The following is a 22,999-nucleotide window of genomic DNA, read 5'->3' as shown; positions in this document are numbered from 1 at the left end:
CTATTCCTCATCCACATTACGACGGAGAAGCCAACTAACTGTCCCACTTCCTCGACGACCCCCTCGTCTGCATTACCTTTGATGCGTCTTAGGCGCCCCTTCCTTGTGGTGTATTTTTGTCCCATCCAGGAGAGGACTCCGAGAAAAGGTCAGTAGTTAGGTCCCAGAGTAGCTCTTTAGAGGATTCCCAGGAGGGAAAGAGCTCAGGATGGTGAAGAGTCCTGGAGTGGAGTTTCAGGCGTGGGGAGCTCTGGTCAGGGGGACAGCGGATCTGGGAGCGTTCGGTCCTCCATCTTGACGTCGGTGTTTTCTGTCAACCCTTAAGAAGCTGCTGATGTTGGGAGAGCTCCTCGAGAGGAGCGATGAGGACGGTGGGGGTGGATTTCTCATTAATCGTCTGTGTCCGTTGTCTAGAGAAGAGAGGAAGGGCCCTTCTTAACCGAGTTGGCTGCTGCTGTGTGATAAATGACATCAACTCAGTGGCTGAAAACACCACCCGTCTATCATGGCACACAGTTTCCATGGGTCAGGAGTCGGGGGGTCTCACAGGCTGCATTCAAGGTCTTGGCAGGGCCACATCCTGTTTAGATCTCTTCCAGGCTTATGGTTGGAGGACTGACGTCCTCTGCTTCTTGCCACGGGGTCCCTTCCACAGGCAGTTTATGTGACGCCGTTAACTCCTCAGCGTGAGACTCCCTCTCCAGTCCGCTAGGACACAGAGGCTCCTATGGGAGCATGTGACCAAGGGAATCACTTCCTGTCACCTAGGCCTTGGTCTACTGGTTAGAACATGGGTCTCACCAAGTCCCGGTTCTACGCACACTCGAGGGGAGAGGAGTATGCAGGGTGGGACTCACCGGGGGTCGCCTCGGGGTGTGTCGACACACCAGTGATTTTACAGATCTTGTCTCAGAAGAGCCTGAGGAGGAGATGACGGAAGCTGAGGCAGGCTCCAACGAGGGCCCGTCAGAGGAAACCGAGGACCTAGAACCCCTGGAACCAGACGACCGAGGTGAGAAAGTCAGCCCCGCCCCTGCATTCCTATCCCGTCCTGGCCACCGACTCCTTGAGGGCGGGTCCCAGCCCTCGTCTGTTTCTCTGTCTGCACGCAGACGGGGAGGCCCTGGGCAGTCACGGCACCGGCATGGCTGCCCCAGCTGCGGTGGCGTCGGGAAGGCCTGGGCGCGGGGGCACCCCCTGTGACGGCCACCTCAGCATCACCCCCGGGCCCCTTGTCTCAGGTACTTTCCAACAAGTCACAAACCTCCTGGACATCATGGACGGCGGGTCAGCGAAGACGGACACTGCCGGAGGGACAGGCCCTGACATGCGGAAGACGCTGGCCTCGGTGATAATCACGGAGAAGGCCACCGTGGAGCCCTCGGTGGTGATGAACGCTCTCATCCGTTGCCTGCAGGTGCCCGAGGTAGGGCCCGCTCGCCCTCAGCCACCCCTCGGGCAGCACACTGACCATCGCAGTCCTGGGGCCGGGCGCCGGGGCGCAGACCCGGGCAGGGCTGTGAGGCTCTGACTCAGAGGACCCACAGGAGCCCGGGGCTTTCGTAATTTGTAAAACGCTGCCTTATTCTGACACAGTGGGTGCGGGAGCCCTTGTGCTCATGAAGTAGTTACAAGGATGTGGAAGAAGTGAAGCAAGTAGACCCGGGGCAGACAAGGCACCGCCCAGCCGGGTGCAGCGATGCTGGGCCCGCCTAGGTCAGGGGTGAGGTGGGGAGGGGGGCGTAGGGGGGAGTGATGGGCTGTGAGATTGGGAAGTCACGGTGGGCAAGGCAGGGCAAAGTTTGGAGCAGAGCCTCAGGATCTTGGTAGGAATTTTTTGGGGAAAGCTTGATTTGGTAGAAAGAGGTGCTGCGCCGTGAGGAAGGTGTGCGGCTGTCGGGGAGCCCAGATAGGCAAAGGCTTTGTAACGGACTTCTAAAATGTGGGTTCTGCTATTCATGCCCATGCCAGCACTTGGGAGGTGGGGGCGGGGGTGGGGACAGGCCATATGGTGCAGGGCCACAGGAGCAAGTACCAGGGCTGGTCAGGAGACAGAGGAGGTGAGGAGGAATGTGGGTAAGAGTCTCTATTGTAGTCTCTGGGGGGGAGGGTGGCGGGGAGATGGTGCAGGGCACGGTGACGGTGACGAGGCTTGGGATGGGCTGGTGTGAACAATGTCAATGAGCTCTGGGTATCGGGGCTGTCCCTGATTGTATGGCACGTGGCCCTGGGGTCATCAGGGGCAGGGGGGTAGTGGCCCCCAGTGTGAGAGCCTGATACTGGAGGTGGTTGGTGCAGGCTCTGGACTGGTTGGTTTGCATTTGAAAAGGATGCTCACCGGGGAGCTGTTTGCTTGCTCTCCTTAGTGACTGGCTAAGCCTGGGGGGAGCCGGGGAGTTTCTCCAAGGTCATCGAGGCCTCAAGATGTCAGAAGATATAAAACATTTAAGAAAATGATTAATAATACCCAGGCCATAATTGATGGCGTTTGGGGGTGATCAGGGGTTCGGAGCCAATGGCCAAGAAAGAATTCTTAAAGACGTCTTGGTGCAGAAAGGTGATTTTATTAAGGCACAGGGACAGGACCTGTGGGCAGAAAGAGCTGCACTGGAGTTGGGATGGGTGACTCATTCTATACCCTCAGGTTGGGTAAGTCTCTAAGGAATTTTGGAAGCAAGGTTTCCAGGACCTTGAACGGCTCACTGCTGTTAGGAAAACACCACTTATTACCGTTCAGTAAAACCTCAGTCATGAGACCCTTCCGATGTATATCAGGGACCATACACTTGGAGTATGATTGCCCGCATATATCTTGGGGGAATTGACATAAAGGAATTTTTATACATTAAAGTAGACTCCCAGGATCCTGGGGGGGGTGGTCAGGATACTGTTAAGCCAAGATTCCCTTTTGCTCCCAGCAAAGTGTCATCATCATCGAGGCAGCTGCGCTCCTAGGGGGAGGTCACTCTGCCCGTCTCAAAGACTTGTCGGTGGGCTGCAGGCAGTAAGGGAATCTAATTTTCATTTGCCTCTGTTTCCCACCTCACCATGGCATTAAGCCCCCTTCTATCTTGATGAGGGTGATATTAGGGCTCCAGGAAACAGAGCCTATAGGTTTCTGGAGATTAGGCTGTGGATAAGATTGCCTTTTTCTTGCAGCTTAGTAAGTTCTCTGTAAACTGAATGACGTCCTTCATGACCACGATCTCTGTCAGTCAACCATCTGCTTCCTTCCCTTTCCCCTGTTTCTGGGCAGCCAGGAGTGTCCGAGGAATATCACACACGTCCCACCTGGCAGGCGTCGGGGTGCTGGCAGCCTGTACTTCGCCCTCAGCCTGCCCCCACGCTCCCTCATCAATAATCCATGGCAATAAATAGACAATAAACACGCAGGCACGTGGCAATAAATAGAAAATAAACACGTAGGCATATTTGAAAAATTAACCTGTTTCGAAGATTTCCATTCTTCATTAAATGGTGAAGGAACCAGCAGCACGTCAGAATCTGTTAAAATGAGAATTTTCCTTATAGAGATTGATGTTCTTTACCAGACAAAAGTCATTTACATTGCCAGGAACACAATGGTTTTGTTTTTTTTTTTAAATGTTTTATTTTTATTTATTTCTAGGAGAGAGAGAGAGACGGCGTGAGCAGGGGAGGGTCAAAGAGAGAGGGAGTCACAGACTGAAACAGGCTCCAGGCTCTGAGCTGGCAGTCAGCACAGAGCCCGACGCGGGGCCCGAACCCATGAACCGCGGGATCATGACCTAAGCGAAAGTTGGACGCTTAACCGACTAAGCCACCCAGGTGCCCCAGGAACACAATGGGTTTTGTTGCTATGGAGGAAACATTTGCATTCATATCAGTTTCCTATGACTGAGTCTCAATCTCCAGGGAGCCTTAAGATAGCCTAGGAATCAAGGATACACCCTGCTTGAGGCCCCCTAATCCTTAAGACAGCGCCAAGACCCCCTCTGGTGCCTGTTTTATGCCAGTTTCCAAGCCTTTGACAATTTTGCCTCGTGACCATAAATATTCTCCAAAGGTGCCTCTTGATCACAGAGCGGGCTGGTCTTATTAATACTTACCTGGCTGTGTACATAGGTACTGCAAGAGGGTTAATTAAGTCTACAGGTGCCATTGAGTTCTCTTTGAAAATCTAGAGCATGTATTCCCCGTGGGGGTGATACTCCCCCGCCCTGGGTAAAATGGACTCGCTGAAGAAAACCTTACCTTTTCTGTATAGAGTACAGAGATGCATATAGCGCATAAACAGATACATCAAATACTCAGGCAATTAAGGCCTCATGGGTAGGAGGTAGAATTAGGAAAAAATGTCTAAGGAGGCTCTTTAGGAAGCACCTAAAAAAAAAAAAAGATTGAGGGCCACTGGTCCAGGGCCAGGCGGTTCTGAGCAGCCAAGTCCCCACAGGTTCCTTTCTTCCAGGGGTTTTCATGAGGAACCCCTTATTGGAGGCTAGAAGCCTCGGTTATTTGCTAGGTCAAGACCGGGCAAACAAGGCCATGACTCTCCGGAGCAGATTTCACTAGGAGAACATATAAATTTGAGTGAGTTCCTTTCTTCCCGAGGTGCCTTTTCCGAGGCCTCTGGGATTTGGGGAGGCGGCCGCCCTCCCACTGAGAGGAGGCCCCTTACCAAGGGCTTTGCAGGCAGTGGCCCCCACACTCATTCCTCAAGAGCCGCTCGTCAAACCTGATTCAATAGGTTATTTTCAATCGCCGGTCTCCAGGCGTGGTCCAGGAAGTACAGTCTGGTTGCCCAATTCTGCCTTAAATGGAGTCATTTAGGATGACGATAAGGCCACCCAGGGATCAAAGTAGAGTGAGAGGCGCGTTTCCCGGTCTCAGGTGCGCCCCCACCAGGGAGAGGGGCGGGAAGGACTGCTTTTCGGGGCCAGTGACACGTGTGTGGAGGATCATGCGCGCTGACCACTCGGCACCGTCTTGCTGACGGTGCCAGACCGAGAACAGGGAAGAGAGAACAGATTTGCGGGCCAGCTGGATGAGTCGGATGGGGCAGGGTGGAGGTGGGACGGTAAGGTGGCTTGAGGACGGTGGGCACAACCGTCAGATGGGGTACGAATCTTTCTGAAACCAGTTCCATTGCGTGTGCAGTTTCCCTACACCATCGAGTGGCTCTCACGCACCAGCCGGGCGTCCTGCAGTTCAACTCGGTCCTGACCCTGGAGAACTGCAGTTCAACTGGTTCTGACACCTGTCTCCACCTGGAGACAGCGTCCGATTCCACGGGTTAAGGGCTCAGTCCCGCAAGACTCCCCCACCCCCGCTCTCACCTGTGCCTCCGACTGACTGGCTGGAGAGCTCACTCCTTGGGCTTGATTGATTTGCTAGAGGGGGTCACACAACTCAGAGGAACAATTACGAGTTTATTATAAAAGGATAGAACTCTGAAACAGCCAGGTGGAGGTGACGCACAGGGGAAGCCGTGGGGAAAGGGTGCGGAGGTTCCGTGCTTTCTTGGGGTGCACCCAGAGCCCCCCGGTGTGCGCCAGCCCAGAAGTTCTCTCAGCCCTGCTCTACGATCTACGGAGGCCTCATTACAGAGGCTCTGTTGATCGAATCACTGGCTGTGGTGAATGCATTCGGATTCCAGCCCCTCCCCCCACTCCAAGACTGAAAGTTACAACCCTCTAAATAAAAGGGATGCTTCTCCCGGTGACCAGCCCCCACCCTTAGGTGCTTTCCAAGTCACCTCATTAAGGTGACAGAGGACACTTTCAATGCTTTCATCACTTAGGAAACTCCCAAGGGTTTTAGGAGTTCTGTGCCAGAAACCAGAAACGGGACAAAGATCACATATACATATCTTGTAGATCAATCACAGGTATATGGGAGGAGGGCCGGTGGGGGGAGAGGATGGCGGACAATTCTGGGAGCAGGGCTGGGTCCCTCCCAGGCGCCACAGCCTAGTCCAGGATCTTCCCACCTGCCCGTAACTGTTTCCCAGATTTCCACCCAGCGCAAAGTGAACATTTACAACATCCTCCAGGAGATCATCCAGCAGGAGGGGGAGCTGGAAGAACACGGCGTCCAGAGGCTGGTCGCCATCGCCTCCAAGGAGATGAGAGAGAACCTGGAGGTAGTAGAGCCCTGGGCTCCATGGGTGCCGCGCCCCCTGCCCCTCCCCCAGGGGCTGAGATGCTGATGGCCTGGGATGTGCAGGGCCCTGGTCCAGTGACCTGGGGGGGGCGGGGGCAAGGAGAGGCAGAGCCCAAGGAGCCCGCTGGGCTGGAGTGGGGGTGGGGCAGGAGGGTTTTCATGACAGCCCATTGGATACCGGAGCCACACGCCCCTCTTCCCGTCCCCTGCAGATGGAGGGCTACGTGAAGGCAGAGGTGGCCAGTGACACGCTGGTGGCTCTGTCCCGAAACCACTTCAGCATGGTCATGTACGAGCTGCAGCACCACCTCAAGCCTCTCAACCTCACGGACGAATTTGTCATCATCACCTTGGCGAAGCTGGCCGATGGCAACGGTAGGCGCCCGCGGGTCCTCAGCCCGGGGTCTGGCCCCGCAGGCCGGCCTGGCGCTCGCTGCAGGTCACTGCCTCTCTCTTCCCCGACCAGCCCCATTTCTCTCTCTTCTAGTTTTTAAATTTTTATTAAGGTTTTCTTTTCATTCCAGCGTAATATTAGTTTCAGGTGTGTAATGTGATGACCCGACAATTCCGCACAGCACCCAGGGCCCACCCCGACCCCTGCTCTCCGTAATCGCAGTCTCCTACTTCACCCATCTCCTTCTCGATTCCCTTTCCTTCTTCCCGTTTCCGCCTCTCCCTCAGCTGTTAAGATTCTGTGTTCCCGCCTCTCATTTCTGTCCCTTCTTTCCTCTGTCATTCTTCAAACGTCCCTCCCTCTCGGGGAGGGTGTGTGTTCTCATCTCTTTCCCCTCTTACCTCCTCCCCTCACCCCCTCATTCCACAAGCAGGTGCTGAGCTCCCGCTGCACGTGGCAGTGAGTACAACGTGCTCGCCCCGCCTCCATAAAGGATGGTAAACAAGTAAACAAGAAAATCGGCCATCGTCATACGATCATATAACGTAGTGTGAGGAGAATAGCCTGGGGGCCGTCTGAGGTCAGGAGTGGGGACCTCACCTCTGTGGGGCCCTCACTGGGGTAGTGACGTTTCAGCTGTGACCATGAGATGATGGTATCTGTGTGAAGAACCAGACGCAGGAGGGCGTTCTGCACTAATAACATCATGTGCAAAGGCCCTGAGGCAGGGGAATGCCCTTGGTTTCCCTGAAGAACTGAGAGGTCACTGTGGCTATTGTTAGGGCCAGGGGACATGGTGTGAATTGGGCTCAGAGAGGCTGGCAGGGCCTGGTGGGTGTGGTGGAGTCTGGACCTTATTTGAGAGCCCTGGAGGGCTGCAGGGTTGTCCTGTGACATGTCGGCTCCAGAAAGACCATGCTAGCTGTTGTGTGGGTGGCTCAGGCTGGGGCGAATTTGGTGAGGGGTGCACAGACGGCAAGATAGATGAGGCTCCAGTTGATGGACTTGCTGAACTGAGTGCTGGAGCTGAAGGAAGAAACGGAGGAGCCAAGGAAGGCTCCCAGGCTTCAGGTGTGAGCAGCTGGCTGTAGGGCAGGTGCGCCGAGTTCACATTCCTCTGGGACGCCCGAGGGGAGGGCCCGGGTGGCCAGCTGATGGGCGGATGTGGGGTTCGAGGGCAGGTGCGGGAGGGGCCTTCCTCCCAGGGTCTTAGTGTTTGGGGGGAGCTCCAAGCCGTCCCCACCTGCTGAGCAGATGCAGAGAAAGGAGAGGAGGCGGACAAAACCGAGCCCAGAGAAGCCCAACATAGGAGATGGCAGGGAGATGGGGACGGTGTGACGGTGGTGACTCGGGAAGGGCCCAGGGGCCAGCGTGTCCTGTTTTGCGTGGGCTCTGGTCAGGTGGGGGCGGGTGGGTGTCAGGGGGCAGGGGACCAGCTGCTCTGAGATGACGGCCAGAGGGGTGCACGCAGGTGGGGGGCTGGTGGCCGACGGAGGGCCAGGCTTGGAGGGTGGCCTGTCCCCTGTTTCTCTTCCCCCAGCACCACCTCTTCTCTGCCCCTCCCCCTCCCTCGGTTTCCTTCCTTTCTCCGCCCACCTGCTGCCTTCTTCTGGTCCCCCTTTCCTGCTGGCTGTCTCCCTGTGTCTTCGTTCATCCAGGACATAGTGGGACGTAAAGAGCCACGCATCTATCCAGGAGCCACGCTGAGTGTCCCCTCCCTGACTTTCTGCTCTGCCGGCCCCACCCTGTGGTCGGTCTTGGCTCTTCCTCCCCCTGCCCCTCCTCCTCCCGTCCCCGTCTCCTTCCTGTCCTGCTTTCTGCCCTTCACTTGTTTCCGGCCTGGGGCCCAGCCACCCGCTCCGCTCCGCAGGGGGCCGGGGGTGGCGGGAGGCGGGCTTGTCCTCTCTGCCTGTCGCTGCTGACGGCCCCCGACTCCCTGCCGCCTCTCGCCCCCTGCACAGTGTTTGAGTTCATGCCGTACATGGGCATCACGCTGGCCACCATATTCACGATGCTGAGACTCGCCAACGAAGCCAAGATGCGCCAGGCGATTTGCAGCGGTACGTGCCTGCTTGGGCCCGCGGACGAGGGCCGGGGCAAACAGGCTGGAGGGGGTGCTCAGCAGGACGGCGTCCCGTCTCCTGCTTCGTGTGGCCCCTGGCCGGCTCTTGGGGGGCCCAGGCGGCTGAACCGCGGCCAGCGCTTTCAAGGGAACACGGCTTAGCGGGAGGAAGTTGTCACTGTGACTCGGTTTAGCCGGCTCTGTTTCAAGCGTTTTGGGAGGATGCCGGAGAAGCATGACGGGACGTTCACAGGAGAGAGGACCAGGGAAAATGGCTCTGGTCTCTGATGCGATTTATAGTCTGATCTCCTTGCCCCAGGTTTTGATTTCTTTCTTTTTTAAAAACAATTTTTTTAGTGTTTATTTGAGAGAGAGAGACAGAGACAGAGTGTGAGCAGGGGAGGGGCAGAGAGAGGGGAAGACACAGAATCTGAAGCAGGTTCCAGGCTCTGAGCTGTCAGCATGGAGCCCCACACGGGGCTCGAACTCACGTACTGGGAGATCATGACCTGAGCCGAAGTCTGACGCCTAACCAACTGAGCCACCAGGCACCCCTCGCCCCCAGGTTTTGATTTCTTAAGTGTTTTTGAGGGTCCCAAATGAAATGTGCTCACTGCCCTCTGCAGGATGGTCCTTGGGCTGCGAGTAAGGAGTCATATCGTACCCTTGACCCCTGTACGTGATTCTCAAGGAGTGGGGCCTGGACACACCTGTATGATTAACAGCCACCCTTACACACAGCTTATAAAAATTGGGAGGGCAGAGAGCATGTGCGGAAGAAAGGCATTTTCTAGGCTGTCTGAGGCCATCCCAGTCACCTGCTGGTTACAGAAGCGTGTGAAGGCCCCCTCCTGGGACAGGGGTCCCGGGGAGGCCTTGTCTGGCTCCTGACCCTCGGGGCTCACCCCCCGATTCCCCTCCCCCCGCTCCATAGCCATGGAGACCTTCTGCGAGACGGTACAGTTTTACCTGAAACACCTGGAGGGTAGCGTGTACCCTGTGATGACGGAAGATCAGTTTGCCATGAAGCTGTTCCCAATGTATCGCTATTTCGTGACCGTGTGGCTCAGGAACCACAACCCTGAGGTGAGAAGCACCCTTCTCAGGGGGTCCTGTGGTCCCCCCCACTGGGGTCATGGGTCCCCAGCCTGTGTGGCCGGGAAGGCTGAGAGACCGCTGGGTCCAGCCTCATTCCCAGAACCCCAGAGGGAGAGAGAGAGAGAGACAGTGGCCTGATCAGTGGAGGCGCTGACCCACACCGGCCCTGGGGCCCCAGGGGGCTGGCTTGAGGAAGACCCCCGGAGTCGCTGGAGGAGCGTCCCTGTTACGGTGCGTTTTACCTAGAGGAGCTATTCCCACATCAACTCTGTGCCGTAGGACTGTTTTACAAATGAGGAAATGAGGCGCTCAGAGAGGTTCTCCCAAGAGACAGAGCTGGGACTTACAGGGACAGTCTGGCCTCTTTGCCTGCCTGTGGGGGTCTTGGGCGGGACCCCGACTACTCCCAAGTCCTCCCTGTCACGTGTCCTGAACTCTCTGGATGGGGTGACATCCCAGGGCCTTGCTGGGGCTCCCGGGCTTCTGTGACAGGTGAAGCTGGGGGTCATCAAGTCCCTGAAGCCCATGTTGAGCCTCCTCCTGCCCAACGACGACCTCCGTGATCAGCTGTACGACTACATCCCCCTCCTGCTGGCGGAGTACCGGGGTGGCCTGGAGGCCCTCTTCGTCACGCAGGTGAGGGGCCGCAGGCCTGGGGCCTGGGCGGGGGTGTCGCCTGGGTAGGAGTTGGGGCTCTGCACTCGCTGGATTTTCGAGAAACAAACACCGCTGTCCCAGGTGGAAGGGACGAGATCCCAAAGGGCGTTGGGGGCTGTGGCGGGGTTGTATGTTAGTTTCCAGGGCTGTGATTGCAGAGAACCATGAGGCCGGCGGCTCCACATAGCAGAAGCGTTGGGTCCCAGGTCCAGGCGCCGCTCCTTCTGAAGGCGCTGGGCAGGAATCCTTTATTATTATTATTATTTTTTGCCTCTTCCAGCTCCTGGCATTGCTTGGCTGGTGGCCGCATCCCTCCATGGTCCCCCTCCATCTTCACGTGGTCCCTTCTCTGTGTCTTCTCCTCATATAAGGACGTTGGTTGTTGGACTCAGACCCATCTTAAATCCGGGCTGATTTCATCTGGGACCCTTCCTTACCTCATGACATGTGGAAAGCCTCATTTTCTTTAAAAAAAATTTTTTTTAAAAAATGTTTAATTACTTTTGAGAGATGGAGAGAGAGCATGAGTGGGGGAGGAGCAGAGAGAGAGGGAGACACAGAATCTGAAGCAGGCTCCAGGCTCTGAGCTGTCAGCACAGAGCCTGATGTGGGACTTGAGCTCACAAACCTTGAGATCATGACCTGAGCTGCAACTGGATGCCCAACCGACTGAGCCACCCAGGCACCCCTGGAAAGCCTCATTTTCAAATAAAGTCACATTCTGAGGCTCTGGGTGTCCATGAATTTTCAGGGGACCCTTTAACCCACGACAGCCCTTAGCCTGCGTGAGTCGGAGTCTCAGCAGGGTTCTGAGTGAAGTGTGACCTGGGCTGCAAGGGGGCTCACCCATCTACAGATGAGGCGTGATGAGAGCAAGGGGCAGAAATTAATGTGGTAGATTTAGGGGGCCATCCGTGGATCACTCTGGCTAAAGAATGAGATGCACCTCCAGGTAGATAGGAGAGAAAGGGAAGAGGGCCTTGAATGCCATGCTCAGTGGCCCAGCACAGCACTTTCCAAGCTTTACTGTGCACAGGAACAGCCTACCTAGGGGCTTGTTGAAATGCAGGGTCAGATTCAGCAGGTCTGGAGAAGGGTCTGAGAGGCTGCATTTCTAACTAGCTCCCAGAGGAGATGCTGATACCGCTGGCTGAAGAGCCACTCTGAGTCACAAGAGTCTAGACTCTGACACACTTGCCCATCTGTCACAGGTCTTGAGACAGATCCTGGAAATGTCAGTCATCACCAGCACCCCCGTCCCTCAAATGCAACTACACACCATTTTCACGGAGCTGCATGTCCAGGTGAGGTCGGCGAGCTTGGCCGGACGCCAGCATTCTCAGGGTGGAGCACTTGGGAGTGGGCCGTGGCAGGTGTCGTGGCTGTGGAGCCTGCATCTAGTATCCCACGGCGGGGGGGTGTGGGTGGTGTGCTCCAGGCGTTGGTTCGCCACGCAGCTCTGCCACGGGCTGGGCTGGGCAGCCCCTGCACTTGCATCCCGTCTCTGGCTGTGACCTCACCACCCGCCCCACATGCCCCCTTCCCAGGTGTGTGCCAAGGCTCCAGCCCAGCAGCAGCATAGCAGCCAAAACCTGGCGGAGATCGTACACTGCTTCATAGCCCTCGGTGAGGCTCCCGCCAGGTGGGCTGTGTGTGGAGCGGGGTGTCCCCGCCCCTCGGGAGGCCTGGGCTCAGGGCTGCCTCCTCTGGCTACATCTAGCCCAGTGGGGACATAACTAAAGCAGACTTCTCCCTGCAGCCCGGTCCTATCCCAAGGAGCTGATGAAGTTCTTCCTCAGTCAGATGGAAATGAGCAAAGAGGCCGTTCGTGTGGGGACATTGACCCTGATTAGGGCAGTGGTGAGCGCAGATGGTGAGCAGGGCCAGGAGGCGGGCGGCAGGCGGGGGAAGTGTGTCTCAGCATGTCTGGACCTTCGGCAGTTCCTCTTTTGTAGACACTACTGGCTGGGCCGGGGACTCCCGGTTTTCTATCGCTTCACATTTTCTATGCTTGAACCTAAGCAGCACTGTGACCCATGTCCCCCTCCCCCAACTGTGTCCTCAAACCCTGAATCCTGGCTTCCACCTGAGTCAGAATTTCTAACTTTGAATCTTAGAACTACCCCCCAAAAGCTAAATCAAAGGCTTTATGTAAAACCTAGTTATATCACGTAGGTGTGGCCTTAAAGTCCCACTGTCCCAATGCCCAAAGGCAGTGGAAAGTCCTGATTCTAAATCTCAGTGCCCAATTCATAGTCAAAACTGCTGATTCTAAACCCCTAGGCCCAAACTGGAATGCTGGCCCTGATATCAGAAGGGAAATACTGTCCCCAACAGAGGCAGTAGCTCAGACAGCGCCTCTATGTGAACTGGAACACAACACCTCTTGCTGGGAGCGTGTGGCCCCACAGGCTCATGATTTGGTGAGAAGAGCATGGCTGCTCCTGTTCAGTCCTTCAGCTGGGTGCCCTGTGCAGTGCGCAGACTGGGCAACTCCACATGAAACACATTCTGCTGACAGTAAACCTTTCTCTTAAAAGAAATACAAATTTTTTAAAAAAAATTTTATTTCTAGGAGAGAGAGAGAGAGACAGCATGAGCCGGGGAGGATCAGAGAGAGAGGGAGATACAGACTCTGAAATAGGTTCCAGGCTCTGAGCTGGCAGTCAGCACAGAGCCCGACGCGGGTCTCGAACCCACGAACCGCGAGATCATGACCTAAGCAAAAGTCGGACACTTAACTGACTAAGCCACCCAGGCGCCCCAAAAAAAATACAAATTTATCTGATGGACAGAGATAATAATGACTAGAATTGGCCTGGCCATTTTTCTGTAAAAGGCCTGATAGTAAAAATATTTTTGGCTTTATAGGCCATATGGTCTCTGTGACAATTACTCAACTGTGTAAAAGGTGTCATAAACTGCGCAGTTGGGCTGTCTGCCAATAAAACTTTATTTACAAAAAATGGGCTTTGGTCTGGGTTTAGCCTGTGGGTTATACGTTCCTAATCCCCGTGCTAGAAAAATAAGGAACTAGCTTCTAGTACATCATTGACAGGGGTGTAAGTTGATAAAGCATTCTAGATGCTCAGTTGGATAGGGACCAAAACTCGGGCTCAACAATCCAACTTTTTGACAATTCTCTGAAGGATATAATTCCCTGAAGGTAACTGGATAATGACGTTCATTAGCACCTTGTGCATAAAAGCAAAACATTAGAAACACCCTACTTGCTTTTCTATAAGAAATTTCTGGAATGAACAATAGTATATACACTTAGTGGAATATTACTCAACCATAAAGAATATAATCAGTCTGTATTTTTTCATAGAAAAGAAGCCCTCTCTGTATTAAGTGTAATAGTACTGTGTGGGGCGGTAGATGTAGCATGACCTTGATTACTTGCAAGAAATCTCTATGCTTAGTTTTGCCTCAGTGGGTTTAGAAGGACACAAACTGTTGAGTGGCTACCTTTTAATTTTGCAATGAACACATTATTTTTCAAATCAGAGAGAAAGTTTCTATTTTGCAGATAAAAACTCAAAATTGTAACATGCTCTCTTAGTGCCTGGTGACCTGCTACTTTCCTCTTGTCCTGATTTCCTGTTTTTCTTTCACCAGCATTGATTGGCTAGATACACATCTAGCCTTGAGTGTAGTGTCAACTTGAGCACCCAACTGTAATTCTGTCCATATTGGACTTTTCCAGAACCTTCTCATGGCTCTTTCTTTCCTGTCTCTCTCTCTCTCTTTCTCTCTCTTTTTAAGTTTATTTATTTATTTTGGGGGAGGGAGGAGCAGAGAGAGAGGGAGAAAGAGAATCCCAAGTGGGCTCCATGCTATCAGCACAGAGCCCAATGGGAGGCCCCATCCCATGATGGCAAGATCACAACCTGAGCCAATACCAAGAGTCAGATGCTTAACCAGCTGGGCCACCCAGGCTCCCCTCTTTCTTACCTCTCTTCATCTTCCTCCTCCTTTAATCGATTGTCATCAATTCTATGACTAGCAAACACTTACGAAGCACTTCTTGTGGGTCAAGCACTGTGTCAGCTCATGACTGCTCATAGAAGCTCTGTGAGAGAGGGAGGTACTATTATTATCCACACTTTAAAGGGAGGGAAACTGAGACACAGAGAGGGAACTAAGGAATTCGCCTGGGGTCACATAGCTAGGACATGGCAGACACAGGATCTGAGCCCAGGCAGCCTGGCACCAGAGCCCAGGCTCTGCACTGCCGTGCTCAGCAGCCTATGCACGCCTCCCTGCCCCCATGCACCGGCCCCCGCGTTGCCCCCTGAAGGCACTAAAGTGATGGTAGGTGGGGGCCCTGCTCTCAAGGAGAGTCCAGCTGGGTTCCAACAAGAATCACAAAGCAGAGGCCAAGGGAGTGAGGCATAAAAACAATGCCCTCCCCTGGATCAGCTGGGGTGGGACAGACATTGAGAGGAAAGGGAGGTGGCCAGTGAGGCTTCTGAGGGAGGTGCCTCCCACCCTGAGCTGTGGTGAGAGTCAGAGGCATGGCGTGGATGAGCCAGCTGACGCCTGGCTCCTGGCGGAAGGTGGGGAGCAGGCCTGCTGCCCTGGGAGTCTCGCTGGGAGTCCTGGGCACCCCTTCCGGAGCCCAGCTCTGAGGCTGGTGACCCTCCAGGCTGGTGTTCCTCTTTCAGAGCCCAGGATGAACGTCAGGACCATCTGCCTGGCCATCCGGGTGGTCAAGAACACCCTCTCTGACAGCCGCTTCAAGGTAACAGGGCAGAGACCCGGAAGGGGATGGTGTTCGGGGTGCTCAGAGGGGGTGACAGAGGGAAGTCCAGTGGGTGGCCTTCACCCCAGGGGTGGGGTGCTGCCTGCCTGAGACTGTTTGCTGGAAAATCTGGCTTCCTGGCGCTGGAGGAGTGCGAGGCCCCCGGAACAGGACCACAGCTCTCCTCAAGGACCTGGAGTTTCCCGATGAAGGCGCCCAACCAGCACCCTGGACAGAGGCAAGGCTGCGTGAACCCAGCTTCATCCTGAGCTGCTTGGCGGCCTGAAGGCTTTGTAAGACCTTTACTACATTGAAAAAAAAAACAAATCAGGAGATTCTAGATGTTGGTGAAGATGTGGAGAAATGGGCACCCTCCTACACTGTTGGTGGGAATGTAAGCTGGTGCAACCCCTCTGGAAAACACTATGGAGGTTCCTCAAAAAATTAACAACAAAACTCCCCTATGACCCAGCAATAGCAGTGCTGGGAATTTACCCAAGGGACACAGGAGTGCTGATGCCTAGGAGCACACGCACCCCAATGTTCACAGCAGCACTCTCAACAATAGCCAAAACATGGAAAGAGCCTAAGTGTCCATCAACTGATGAATGGATCAAGAAGATGTGGTATATGTATACAATGGAATACTACATGGCAATGAGAAAGAATGAAACCTGGCCATTTGTAGCAACATGGATGGAACTCGAGGGTGTTATGCTGAGCGAAATAAGTCAGGCAGAGAAGGAGAGATACCATATATTTGCACGTATAGGAGGATTAGGAGGAACTTAACGGAGGACCGTGGGGGAGAAGAAAGGGGGAAATGGTGGGGGAGAGGGAGGGAGGCAAACCATGAGAGACTCTTAAATGCCGAGAACAAACTGAAGGCTGAGGGGGGTGGGGGAGAAGGGAAGGGGGGAGATGGGCATGGAGGAGGGCACTTGTTGGAATGAGCACTGGGTGTTATATGGAAACCAACCTGACAATAAACTAAGGAAGAAAAAAAAAAGAAAGAAGCAACTGAGGAATGCACCTTGCACCCTCCAAATAAAGGCTAAAGCCCCGCCCCCACAGTCCAGTCTCTACTGTAGCCACGGTCACCTTGGAATGTAGCTTCAGTTCTGGCTATAGGTCCTGGAGGCCGCTGCACGCCCAGCAGGGCGTCTAGAGGGCATGGGGGTGGGATTTGGGCTGGAGACTTAGGCCACTCTGTTCTCAAAATGTGGATGTTCTTAAACGAAGAGGGAATAGTTTGTTCTGTGCCGCCCTCACATAGCCAGCCTGAGCCCAAGCCTGGGGGAGCCGAGGAGAAGAGTCAGGCTATCCCCACCAGGGCTGCCTGAGGATGGAGCAGCCTCTCTAGAGGGGGGTGTGCTCCATGTCTCTGGGGGGTTCACATAAGGCTCCTGGGTGGGCCTGCTGCAGAGTGGGAGCCCCTGGATGAGGCAGGGGATGGGGGACAGAGTGGGCAGTAGCCCCTGAGGCTCCTTCCCACCCAGAGCACCACAGAGTCCTGGCCATCTCATGTCACAGGATTCCGTGTTAGGTGCTGAGCCCCCCAACCCCCAGCACCCATCCAATCCCCAGCTTGCTCACTGCCCTGTCCCCGCAGGTGAGGATGGCTATTCTCCGCATTATCGGCCAGTTGGCTCTGTCTGGCTACCAGGATAGGATCAAAGGCTGGGGCCTGAAGTACGTGTCTGTGCAGCTGACTCTCTCCACCTACAAACTGGTGAGTGACCCTGATATATAGACCGTGGTGCGGCTGGACTTTGGAAGCAGTTTCCAAAGCATCGAGGAAAGAATCTGCCTGTGGTGTCTGTGCTTGAACCTGACCTGCGTGAGTCTGTGTTCATAATACAGGTACAGAGACACACAGTAGGCTGTAGGTAAAGGTGTGTGCCATCATGCCCGGTGGGAAATCTAGGAAAACTGGGGCATGGAGCCTCACGGGGGCAAGGAGACCACACTGAAGGCTGCAGCAAGCCCCCTCCAGCCAACAAGCAGTGACCCCCTGGTTCTGCCTTCCAGACCAATCGCCGAGAAAGCTTTTATCAGAGGGACCTGGAGGAGAAGATGGTCCACAAAGTCACCATGGACACCGTGAGGATAATAACCTCTTCTGTCAGTGGGATGACCAATGTGAGTGGTCACCTGCAGCTGACAGCTTGACTTATGTCTGTCCCACACCAGGCTTGGGGTGGGGGTGAGGGCGGGCAATGGCACATGCCCAGAACTCTGTGCTGTTTCTTCTCCTATTGACTTGTTGCCAGAAACATGTCTATTACCTTAAAGCCCCTTCTGTCCAGGTGTGTGTGTGTGTGTGTGTGTGTGTGTAGACATGATTTTAATTGCTTAATTCCACAAGAATCCATTGAGTTCCTAGCACGTGAAGACATGAGGCTTATACTGCACTGGCTCTGTGTCACCCCAAGGAGGTCACAAGCTTAAGAGGGGAACGAATGTCAACTTTTCATTGCGATGCAATGTATTACAGCAAAAAGTAGAAGAAATTTACCATGAGAGCATCAGGAGGGAATCATGGTCCATTTCGTGAGACTCTGGGCTGGAAAATCCCTGTCCGAGGGTGGCTTATCTTAATAACAGAGAGAATGAGAAGATTAATGGTCGCTATACAGCCTATCGAGCACCTGCTTAGAGCAGGTCCTGGACTCATAGGCCAGGGGTGAGCCCGATGGACCTCCTCATGTGGGTACAGATGCCCCAGCCAATCATGCCCCCCTCCCCCCAACCCAGGAGTTCTGGCTGCGGCTCCTGTGCTACATCATGGAGACGGATTACACCGAGGCCTTGACCCCCATCTGCATCAGCCTCACGAACCTGGCGGAACGCCAGCTGCACACCAAGGATGTGGAGGCCAGTGTGGCCGGCAAGAGCAGACATGGTGGGCAGCACTCCTGCACTGGCTGCCCAAGGGGCAGGCGGGTCTCTCTGTGTCTCCCAGTGTTTCCCCTCCCCGTTTTCCGGGAAGCAGCCAGGAGTCCAGACAGCCAGGCCACGGGCTCACCCTTAGCATATCTGAGGAGGTATTGTCCTGGCTTCCTTTGGCAGGTCACTCCTCATGTCCCCTCCCCTTGCACCCCCTCCTAGAACTTCACCCTGTCGAGGCTCAGTCTCTCTCTGCATGTAACTTCTCTGGGTCCCATGGATGTCCTCTGTAAACTTGATGCTGCACTGTCAATGTCAGAGTCTCCAAGAAGTGACTATCCCCACCTAAGGGTGGGATGACATTGATATTCCAAGGGGGCTGTTCTCATGGGCCTGGGACTTTGCTGGATGGGCGAACGCTGGTGGTGAGTGTGATTTTAGGAGCAATTTAAGACCCAGGGACAGCAAATGGTGAAGGGTCTTCTTCATGACCTCCCCTGGGCGCTGGGCTGTCCCACCCCCCGACTTCTTCTAAGCCCCAGCCCAAAGCACGATTCTCCCTTCTTCCTAGAATTGACCAATTAAGATGATGTTCTTTGTGGACCTACCACTGGTCCCTGAGCCAACTCATCCTCTGTTCTAGGGGCAATGGAATGATGTTGGATAAGTTCCTTCTGGGGCAAAGTCCTTCTCAGGGGCACAGGGGCATGGGAGCCTGGGCATGTCCTGGTGGCAACCAGGCAGCTTCACAGGTTCACATCTCCTTCTTCCATAGTGGATCTGCCCGCTCCCCAGAAACTGTTGGCCCGTCTCCTGGTGAGTGGCTTACCCAGGCTGTGCCCCGGGCTGCCTGAGGCCAGTGTCCTGTGGCATCTCTCCCTTGAGGTCCTAATTCCCAAAGCCCCTCCGAGGGAGGAGGGAGCTAGACACTTAGCAGGAATCCCTTTGATTCCTCTTGGGTAGATGCAGCAGGGACTCTGTGCTTGGATGCCCAGGGGCCTGGTGAGGACATGCTCCCACATCCCTCTGCGCCCCCGGACACTGCCAAGGGCCCGCCTTCCCCGGGGGGGTCCTGCATGCATGCATGCATGCATGCATTCTGCAACTTGTGTTGACTCTGGGCGTTACTCCACGCTCCGCAGAAGCCTGGGGTGGGGACAAAGCCCATGATCTTGTCTCTCTTCTCCTTTCTGGGAACAAAGTGGCTGGGTGGGGCTGCCCAGCCCGGGGCAGGGCCCCACTAGCATCTTGGTCCCCCCCCAACCCAGGTGCTGATGTCTTCCCCCTACAAGGGGGAGGGGCGTGGGATAGCCATGCTCAACCTCCTGAGGACCCTGAGCCAGAGCATCGCGCCCTCCATGGCTGACATGTGGGAGCTGGAGATCCCACTGCTGGTCAAGTACCTGGAAGGTGAGTTGCCCGGGGTCCCCCCCTCTCTGCGTGCCTGCTGGCGTACCAATCACCTGGCCTGAAATGGAGAGGGAAACGGCAGCAAGTCCTGAGCCCATCCACAGAGGGCTTCGAATGCCTGACCAAGGAGGCCGACCCAGAGGGCAAAGGGGGAGAAAGTGGCACCTATGGGCCTTCTTTCTGCAGAACACACTGAGTTTACTTGGAATCAGAAGACCTGGGAAGACAAGCTGGTTCAGGTGAGGACGTGATCCAGCTTGCCGAGGTCAGGCCGGGAGAAAGGGGTGGGGTGCACGGGAGGGCCCTTGGTGGGGTCGGCATGTGGAGAGTTTAGGAGCCCGTGGAGGACACATCCTCCTTCTGTCAGAGAAGACTTGGGGGATACCAGGCACGTCCACAGCTGTATCTGTCAGCAGGGGAGCCCAGGGCCTTCCATTCTGGGGAATTGCATGTTCAGGAAAGCAGCACAGAGGGACCCTCCTTTCTCCAGCCCCAGAGCCACAGCTGTTCCCCAGCCCCACAGGATGTTAGCTCTGGGTCAGGGTTAGATGGGTCAAGCAATCTAGAGGGTCAGGGTTAGATGGGTCAAGCAATCTAGAGGTTGGGGAAGGAGGCCAGAGAGAGTGTCATCACTCAAAGTCACACAGCCCTCCTGAAGCCTGGGAGAGAACAGGACTGGGGTCCTTTGACACTGTCCACCGGCATCTTCTGCCTCCTCAGTTTCTGAGAAACTCCCTTAAGAAGACTCGGGGTTCCAACTGGAGCCTGCGTCTGAGCAAAGAGCTGAACAACCAGATCGAAAGCTTCGACAGCCCCTCCCTGGAGAAGGTTTGTCCTCACAGCTTCAGGACAGTTCAGACAGGGAGGGGACTCCAGGGACGGTGGGGTGGAGGCTCGCACTGTGGGTGAGACCAGCTGTACCTGTGGCTTTCCGCAGGGTTCTGGGAGGAGAGGTGGGTGGTTTGGGCCAGTGGGTTTTTGTTTCTTGTTTTGTGTTATTTTTCTTTAAAAGCCTGCTTTGTTGAAGCTGGGGGTCTCCTCCAGTCGCCAGCTTCCCCATCCTTCATCTCACTTTCCACCTGAAGTGGTCTCCTAGCAGAGTCCGACAAGCAAGGATTGAGATGTCTGGACAGGTTTTGATAAATAGTGAAAATGGTGAGGATGGCATTGAACCACAGAAGGCTAAAGGAGTGGCTGGGTTCTAGCTTGGCTGTGAAGAAGATGAGGCCAGGAGGGGGACAAAGAAAGAAAGAGTGGGCAGGCTGGGAACGGAGCTGGACTTCAACTGTCCCCAGCCCCTCTGGGAGATTGCTGGATGTCATTCCACACATCTGACTCATCCAGCTACTGGCTCATGACCATGCATGTATATTTCGTTGTAAGAAGATCTTTACAAAACTATGAACATAGTTGAGAGAAATCAAAGAAGGTCTCAATTAACAGAAAGGATCCCATGTTCATGACCTGGAAGATGATATAGTCAAGATGGTGTGCTACCCAAATCTATCCATAGATTCATTGTGATCCTTGTCATAAACCCAGCTGGCCTTTCTTTCTTTCTTTCTTTCTTTCTTTCTTTCTTTCTTTCTTTCTTTCTTTCTTTCTTTCTTTCTTTCTTTCTTTCTCTCTCTCTCTCTCTCTTTCTTTCTTTCTTTCTTTCTTTCTTTCTTTCTTTCTTTCTTTCTTCTTTCTTTCTACCTTTCTCTCTCTCTCCCTATTTCTTTCTTTGTTTCTTTGTTTGTTTGTTTGTTTCTCTCTTTCTCTCCCTCTCTCCCTTTTTCCTTCCTTCTCTTTCTTTCTTTCTTTCTTTCTTTCTTTCTTTCTTTCTTTCTTTCTTTCTTTCTCTCTCTGTCTCTCTGTCTCTCTGTCTCTCTCTCTCTCTCTCCCTCTTCAGAGATTGACAAGCCACTCCTAAAATTCATGTGGGAATACAAAGGGCCCAGGATGGCCAACAATTATGATTAAAAGAAAGACCAAAGTTGGAGGACTCAAACTTTGCAATTTCAAGACTTACATACAACTGCAGTGAATAAGACAATGTGATGCTGGCATAAGGATGGGCAGACACATTGATGTAAGAGAATCAAGAGTGTAGAGTGACCTCACGTATGCTGTCAACTGATTTTGGGCAAAGCCTTTGTAGATAGGACGCCAAAGACACAAGTGGTGACAGAAAAAGTAGATAAATCGGACATCATCAGAACTAAAAACTTGTATGCTGAAAATCAAACCATCAAGAAAGTGCAAAGACACCACCCCAGAATGAGAGAAAATATTTGTAAATTAAATCCTTGATAGGGGACTTGTGTCTAGAATATATAAAGAACTCTTATAACTCAATACCAAAAGGACAGGCCAGTTTAGAAATGGGCAAATGATATGAATAGACATTTCATCAAAGAAGGTACATACATAGTGAATAAGTATGTGAAAAAATGGTCAAGATTATTCCCATTAGGGATATGCAAATCAAAACCACAAGGACATACTACTTCACACCCACTAGAATGGCTGTAATGAAAAAGACAGATAAAAACAAGGGTTGGTAAGAATGTGGAGAGATTTGAACACTCAAATATTGCTGGTGTAAATGGAAAATGGTGCAGTGGCTCTGAAATACAGTCTGTTATTTCCTTGAGATGTTAAATATAGGGTTACTGTAAGACCTAGGAATTCTACTCCTAGTTGTATATGCCCAGAAAGTGGAAACATACATCCACACAAAAACTTGTACATAAATATTCATAGTAGTGTTATTCATATAGCCAACCATAGAAGCAACCCAAATGTCCACCAGTGGATGAAAGAATAAATAAAGTATGGTCTATCTGTAGAATGGAATATTGTTCAGCTGTTAAAAAGAATGAAATACTGATTCATGGTACAGAAAGGATGTCCCTTGAAGACATTATGCAAAGTGACAGAGGCCAGATGCAAAGGAATGCAAATGACCACATTTATATGATCCTGTTTACTTGAAATGCCCAGAAGAGGCATCTTCTTAGAGATGGAAAGTAGATCTGTGGTTTCCATCTTCTTAGAGATGGAAAGAAGATCTAAGAAGTAGATCTTCTTAGAGATGGAAAGCTTCAGGGAATGTCCAGTGATGCCAATGGGACACATTCTTTTAGGGGTGATAAAAATGTTCTAAATTTAGATTGTGATGATGGTTACCCAACTTTGTGAATATACCATTGGACTTGTAAACCTTAAATGGGTTAATTTTATGGTATGTGGATTATATCTCAATGAAGATACCTAAGAAAAGGTTTTACAGGTGTCAACCAAAAATTATGTTTGTTCAAATAGCTTTTGTAGGGGAGTATGTTAAATAACAAAAAGCAAGTATATCTTACAGATAATCTTCTATAGCTAAATGTAAATTTGCAGGTGTAAGATCCTACCCAATGTCAATTTAAGGACAGATATCCTTTAAGAAATTTTTTTTAATGTTTGTTTATTTTTGAGAGAGAGCATGAGTCGGGGAAGGAGCAGAGTGAGAGGGAGACACAGAATCCAAAGCAGGCTCTAGGCTCCAAGCTTTCAGCACAGAGCCTGATGCAGGGCTCGAACCCAAGAACCATGAGATCATGACCTGAGC

At 53.2% G+C, this 22,999-nt stretch overlaps 1 protein-coding gene across 1 annotated transcript in view; it reads left to right on the top strand.

Moving 5' to 3' along the window:
• The first annotated feature begins 76 nt into the window (after positions 1-76).
• Positions 77-22,999, top strand: part of MROH2A (maestro heat like repeat family member 2A) — a 47,557-nt gene continuing 24,634 nt past the window's right edge. The window contains exons 1-19 of the mRNA XM_039234560.1: positions 77-148; positions 902-1,012; positions 1,242-1,426; positions 5,990-6,121; positions 6,354-6,516; positions 8,497-8,595; positions 9,532-9,683; positions 10,188-10,331; positions 11,564-11,656; positions 11,900-11,978; positions 12,112-12,225; positions 15,023-15,099; positions 16,712-16,831; positions 17,131-17,241; positions 17,857-18,004; positions 18,764-18,804; positions 19,257-19,398; positions 19,585-19,637; positions 20,119-20,226. Coding sequence (XP_039090491.1) covers positions 82-148; positions 902-1,012; positions 1,242-1,426; positions 5,990-6,121; positions 6,354-6,516; positions 8,497-8,595; positions 9,532-9,683; positions 10,188-10,331; positions 11,564-11,656; positions 11,900-11,978; positions 12,112-12,225; positions 15,023-15,099; positions 16,712-16,831; positions 17,131-17,241; positions 17,857-18,004; positions 18,764-18,804; positions 19,257-19,398; positions 19,585-19,637; positions 20,119-20,226 — 2,139 coding nt within the window. The 5' untranslated portion in view covers positions 77-81. The remainder of the gene's footprint in view (positions 149-901; positions 1,013-1,241; positions 1,427-5,989; positions 6,122-6,353; positions 6,517-8,496; positions 8,596-9,531; positions 9,684-10,187; positions 10,332-11,563; positions 11,657-11,899; positions 11,979-12,111; positions 12,226-15,022; positions 15,100-16,711; positions 16,832-17,130; positions 17,242-17,856; positions 18,005-18,763; positions 18,805-19,256; positions 19,399-19,584; positions 19,638-20,118; positions 20,227-22,999) is intronic.

This window comes from Hyaena hyaena, unplaced genomic scaffold, assembly GCF_003009895.1.
Source record: "Hyaena hyaena isolate Hyena2069 unplaced genomic scaffold, ASM300989v1 scaffold_86, whole genome shotgun sequence".
Lineage (NCBI taxonomy): Eukaryota > Metazoa > Chordata > Mammalia > Carnivora > Hyaenidae > Hyaena > Hyaena hyaena.
This window is presented reverse-complemented; position numbering and strand designations above follow the sequence as displayed.